At 36.7% G+C, this 6,679-nt stretch overlaps 1 protein-coding gene across 1 annotated transcript; it reads left to right on the forward strand.

The window, feature by feature from the left end:
• The first annotated feature begins 830 nt into the window (after positions 1-830).
• LOC145641009 (uncharacterized protein At4g06744-like) lies at positions 831-3,053 on the forward strand. The gene has a single exon (XM_081692214.1). The coding sequence runs from the start codon at positions 920-922 to the stop codon at positions 2,327-2,329; it is 1,410 nt and encodes a 469-aa protein (XP_081548340.1). The 5' UTR covers positions 831-919; the 3' UTR covers positions 2,330-3,053.
• Positions 3,054-6,679: the final 3,626 nt, after the last annotated feature.

Here is a 6,679-nt window from a genome sequence, read left to right on the forward strand (position 1 = left end):
TAAACGGGTTACGTTAACGTATATATCCTAGTATATCCTCAACATTCTATAATTAGTTATTCCAATAGATCATACGGAGTATTAATTAGTTGTTTAGCTTTAATTAAGTCCCTTTTCTGTATAATGATTTTCAGGATCAAATAATAATAACAAATCTAGAGTAAGCTTTTGATTCAGATTTTTTTTAATACAATATAGTGTTCGGCTTTAAGTTACAGGTTGTAAACGATTTGGGTTTATCAGGTTTTTGTCGGGTTTAATCGCTTTCGGTTTACAATGGGTCGGGTTGCTATCGGGTTCGGAAGTACTCGGTTCGGGTTGTTCTCGGTTTCGGGTTGTATCAGTTCTGCTTGATAACGGGTACGGTTCATTAACGGTTCTCAAACATTCGGATCGGTTCAGTTTCAGGTTTTAAAAAATCGGGTCGGGTCGGTTTACGGTTTTAAAATAATAGGTTCATAGCGGTTCGGTTCCTTTTCGGAACAGTTCGAAACAGTTCGGATTCACCAGTTCGGGTCGGTTTTTGACAGCTCTACTAGTATTTCATTTTAGTACTACAAAGTATGATTCTGTTAATAAAAGTTTTATTGGAATCAACTTTTAGAATACAGGTAATCAACATGTATAATGCAAGGAAAAAGTAGTATCTTAACACTAATCCTTGTACTCATTGATGAAGTCCTTGATCACCTAACGCACTGTACAATAAAGACACCCAAAAAGAAATCATATGCCTGATAAAATTCATATATAGTGCATAAATACCATATCATAATGCTTTCCCATTAACCAAATCATTATTCTTATTCCTCTTTCTCTTCAAACAGCAATATTAAAGCACAGCTACCACCCTTCCTCCCTTTTGTAGCACGCTTAATATACTAATACAACACTTGGTACAAAATACTTTGCACAAAAAATGAAATTCTCTGCTGTATCTGTAGTTTCGATCTTCAAGATCGTCCTACTCCTTACATTAGGTTTGGTGGCGGCAGATAACGCAGGGGAGGCTCGGCTTTTTCGTGGTGGTACAAGAGGTAGAGATCTAGTAAACAAACGGAAAAACTTCTGGCCATGGGATCAGAGAAGATACTGCATCTGGCCTTTGTTTCATTGTCGCCAACCTGATAAACCTCCTGCAGCATCCACTCCTCCATCGTCATCTCTGCCAATTCCACCTATACCATTACTCTCACCGCCATCATCTCTGCCAATACCACCTATACCATTACTTCCGCCGCCATCATCTCTGCCTGCCCTTCCACCACTACCCAACATCCCAACTGGCCTGATTTTTGCAGACATCAGACTTGCAGTGGTTTATCCTATCATTCAAAACTTTAAAAACATTATCACTTCGGATCCTTTAGGGATCACGAATTCATGGGTAGGATCTGACATTTGTAGATACAAAGGTTTTTTCTGTGATACACCACCAAATAACGCTAGTGCTACAGCAGTCGCATCCATAGACTTCAATGGTTATGGCCTCAGTGCTCCATCCTTAGATGGCTTCATAGACCAACTCCCTGATTTAGCCCTTTTCCATGCCAACTCAAACTCTTTTAGTGGCACCCTTTCATCAAAAATAGCCAATCTCCCTTATCTCTACGAATTAGACCTTAGCAACAACCAATTCACAGGTCCATTCCCTCTCGCTGTGGTGGGCATGGAGAGCCTGAGTTTCTTAGACATTCGTTTCAACCAATTCTCAGGGTCGGTCCCTCCTGCAATTTTCAGACAACATCTTAATGTTCTCTTCCTTAATGACAACAATTTTGTGTCAGCTTTGCCTACATCTCTTGGAAATTCACATATATTGTATCTCACCTTAGCCAACAACAAGTTCACAGGTCCACTACCACGCGACATAGCCAAAGCATTGTCAGCATTAACTGAAGTACTGTTAATGAGCAACCAGCTAACTGGTTGTTTACCTTACGAGCTTGGCTTCCTTAACCAAGTGACTGCATTCGATATCAGCCACAATAAACTCACTGGTCCCCTGCCGTTTTCTTTAGCCTGTATGGAGCGGGCTTCACTGCTTGATTTCTCAGCGAATTTGCTCTATGGCATGGTGCCAGACATAATTTGTCAGCTACCAAATCTGGCTAAATTTTTTCTGTCTGATAATTATTTCAACCAAGTTGGTCCATCTTGTAGGAACTTGATTGATAGGGGAATTTTGGATGTGGCAAACAATTGCATCCCCGGTCTACCTTCCCAACGATCAGTGTTTGATTGTACTAATTTCTTCGCTGTGCCTAGGATCTGCCTTTACTCGGAAACATATAAAATTATCCCTTGTAAGCCTCACTTCATACATTAAGGATTTTCAGGCAGATCTTTGTTGATGTAAATGTCTAGTATTTGATAATATATAGTTACCGACTTTATTAATTAGTTTTGTTTGTTTCTTTTCATTTAGTCTATCTTGGGATATTTTATCACTGTAGTTTCTGGTGGCAAACCTCACTCCAACAGATCAAACTATATTCCCAACTCTTTTTTTCTTTTTCTTTTTTTATTTTTTTTTCCGGCAAGAAATGGTGGAAGTCTGCTGTTTGGAATAAATATCAGAGTATCAACTGAAGCTAGCAACATATGTACGGGTCATTCTGCTGTCGATGGGAAACTACAATGTTGAAGAGTATGTCAGAGCTAGTTTAGCCCCAAGTCTTACAACTTGAATATGACATTATTTTTTGTGGTTCCCATTGGAAATGATCCCATCAAATTCTTATTAATACTCAGTAAGACTTATACAAATTTATCACTTTAATCCTAACACTTAAATATTTGACATATTCAGGGCTGGCTAAGGGCGTGTGCAAACAGACCCTTAGCACAGGGCCTCCAAATTTCAAGGGCCCATTTGTGCTGAGCCCAACCCTTAAGTAAAAAAAAAAAAAAAAACTTTGACTCTTAATCTCACGAGAAACAGCCATCTTCTCCTTTAATTCATGCACTCATCACTCCCAATTTCTAGATTCTTTCAACCACGGTACTTCGAAAATTGCTCCCAATTTCCTTTACTTTCCTACAATTTTCAATATTTCTTTTCTTTTTCCCCATTTAGTTTATTGGTTTACTCCCAAATTTTCAATTTTCCAAAATAAACCTTTTACCTTTTTCAATGGAGAAATTAATTTCTTATTTTGCACGATTAAATCCCTTAATGTTTGCTTATCAAACAATTAAATTTTTTACACCCTATATAAATTTATTTTCCCTAACTTCTTCAATAACCAGTGTTATCATACTCAAATTATTTTTGAGAATTTTATGAAATTATTCATAGTATTAAGTGGGTATAAGGCTTTTATAAGAAGAGCCAAGAGAATTGCTCATAGTCATAGCCATGGAATTGCTAAAGTGAGTAACGACAATCAGATCGAGTTGCAAGTTGTTTCAATTCTCTTTGCACTTTCAATTATTAGATTATTTTTTTTATGCCTCCCAAAAGTAAGTACTCTATGAGAAAGAAAAAAAAATTGAAAGAGTTAATCTCAAAGAGGAGTAATTTTGATTGTATTTGGAATTAATCATACAAAGTATTATTTACTGTACAATTTAAATAAAGTAGTTTGAGTTTTGGGTTTCAATGTTTCATTATAAAATGTAAGTTATTTCATCTATGATCTTTAAAAAAAAAAAAAAAAAAAACTTTAATATTTAGTAGGGCCCAATTTCTAAGTTTAGAACAGGGCCCCTAAAATGATTGGGACGGCCCTGGACATATTATATGTAGAAAAGTGTTAAAAAAAGGAATAATAAAAATAAAAGTGAATTGGGTCCCAATCTCAAGTATTAAATTAAAGTGAGTAACGACAATCAGATCGAGTTGCAAGTTGTTTCAATTCTCTTTGCACTTTCAATTATTAGATTATTTTTTTATGCCTCCCAAAAGTAAGTACTCTATGAGAAAGAAAAAAAAATTGAAAGAGTTAATCTCAAAGAGGAGTAATTTTGATTGTATTTGGAAATTAATCATACGAAGTATTATTTACTGTACAATTTAAATAAAGTAGTTTGAGTTTTGGGTTTCAATGTTTCATTATAAAATGTAAGTTATTTCATCTATGATCTTAAAAAAAAAAAAAAAAACTTTAATATTTACTAGGGCCTAATTTCTAAGTTTAGAACAGGGCCCCTAAAATGATTGGGACGACCCTGGACATATTATATGTAGAAAAGTGTTAAAAAAAAGGAATAATAAAAATAAAAGTGAAGTGGGTGAAGTGGGTCCCATTCTCAAGTTTTAAGTTAAGTCTTGAAATTTCAAGACTCAACTTGAGACTTGCATGAGATTTTTGAGGAAAAAATGGGAAAAGTCTTAAGTGTAAATCTTAAGACTCAAAATGATGATGTCACCTCAAAATGATGATGGTTAAAATTCTGTAAGTCAAAGTCAACAACGAAATCAAGCTTCGATGAAGACTAGGACTTGACGAGGAGAAGCCAATCTCGACAGACGAAAGGTGCCCTAACTACTTCACTATTTTCCAGGAAGAGATAGATGTGGAAGACTAAGTCCATGCCCAGCTAGATACTGCCGTTAGTGGACTCAACTAAAGTAAGGAAGTTGAGAAGCTAACTTCGAAAATTAAGGGAAGCTTATCACCTTGCAACGGCTAGGGATTAACCCTAAGCACCCTCTATATAAAGCAAAGGCATCATCAAATGAAGGACACACAACACTAGCTACAAAAATACTCTAAGCATACATTGTAATCCGATTCTAAACATATATTTCATAGTGAAAGTTTTGTACATCCTCATTCTACCTGCGGTTTTACCTTCATTTAGTTTTTTGCATCACCAATTCCTCGTGTCATTTCTGTATTTTCGCTTTATTTTTATCCTCGGTTTTATTTAGTTGATCCGTAGCCTAGATTTTGTTATTCAATCCCACTTAACGAAAAATTGCATACAAAATTTGGCGCCCACCTTGGGGCTACAACTAGGTAAAACCCAAAATATCCTAATTCAACCTTCAAACATGACTTCCAATGAAATGAACCGTGAACAGTTAAAAGAGGCTTATGAGAAATCTCAAGTTAATCTCTTAGCAGCCTGAGAATCCAATGAGTGTCTGAACAAAAAGAAGGAGGCTTCGGAATCTAATCTAGTGCTGTAAAATTTCTAACCGAAACTGTTTAACTGCCCGAACCAAACCGACTCAAATGAGAACCGAACCGATTTAAAACCGTTTATTTGAAACCAAAAACCGACCCGAACAGTATGTGAATTAACCCGAAATCAAACCGATCTGAATAACGTTACACCGTATAAGAATCGAACCCGTTAATGAACCAAACCAAATCTAAACCGAACTGAAATCAAACAGAACCGAAAAAGAACCAAATTGTTTCTAATCCGAAATCGCTTTCAACCCGAAACTATTTGAACCGGGATAAAAACCGTTTACACCGAACTGTTAACAACTCCCGACCCGTTTGCACTGAACTGTATATAAACCAAATCGTTTATAAACCGAACCGCTTGCAAACCGAATCGTTTATGAACCGGACCGCTGATAAACGAATCGGCTGCAAACTGCTTACTATAAAGAGAATATTAAAATCAAGTTAAAAGGTGTTTTAAATGAAATTTAATTATCATAGTACAAAAATTCTTCCTGCCAAATTAATATTTATTGTAAATTTATTATCATAGTATAAAATATCTTCCTGCCAAATTATTATCATAGAATAAAATATCTTCTTGCCACTAAAAATCCTCTTGCCATAAATTGAACCAAAAAAGAACCAAATCAGTTATAAACTGAACCGAAAAAGAACCGAACTAGTTATAAACTTAACCGAAAAAGAACCGAACTAGTTATTAAGTGAACTGAAAAAGAATATAATTGTTTCTAACTCAAAACCGTTTCCAACCCGAAACTGATTGAACCGGGATAAAAACCGTTTACACTGAACCGTTAACAAACTACAACCCGTCCGCACCGAACAGTTTACTACCCGGACCGTTTACAACCAGAATCGAATTTAAACCGCTCAAGAATAAACCAAAACCGAATTGAACCGATAACTATTTAAACGAAACTGGAACTGACCCGCGAGACACTTAAACCGATTTCAAAACGACCCGATTTAATACCAAACCGATTTCAAACCGAACCGAACCTGAACTATCAAATCGTTTGACAGTGCTAAATGCAGCTAGCCTCCGTCAGCAATTGGAATCTGCCTAGAGCAATTGTTGCCGACCAAGGAACCTGGATATTGTGCCTCAGATGCAACCATTAGGAGTGTTGGAATCTTTGCATGATATAAAGACAGAGTCTAGTGACAGAGAGATGGAAATGGATCCCCAATCAAAAACGTCGCGCAGCAAGAGAATCCCCAGATTTAAGGAGGTAATAGCAGTCCAATGATCGTGAGCTAAGCCAGACCGAAATCTTTTTCCAGAGGTTGGTCGCCTTAGAGAAGTAGAATTCCAAGGTGTTGTCGATGATGAAGAAGATGCCAGGTGTTTCGATCCCCGTCCAGAGAGAAGTTCTCGATGGATTCGCTGCGACCTTGTTTGGTGATGACTTTTTCAAGGCTCGCGTTCCTAGAATATGGTCCCTCCTGACATTTACCTCGTTCTATGATGATACAACCTGTCCGGAGCATCATATTTTGTACTACAAGTAGTGGATGTACCAAGCTTC

This window comes from Chenopodium album, chromosome 7 (assembly GCF_948465745.1).
Source record: "Chenopodium album chromosome 7, dcCheAlbu1.1, whole genome shotgun sequence".
Lineage (NCBI taxonomy): Eukaryota > Viridiplantae > Streptophyta > Magnoliopsida > Caryophyllales > Amaranthaceae > Chenopodium > Chenopodium album.

What these genes read in the sequence shown, in the direction of transcription:
- LOC145641009 (XM_081692214.1), top strand. Translation starts at nt 920, where the DNA reads ATGAAATTCTCTGCTGTATCTGTAGTTTCGATCTTCAAGATCGTCCTA.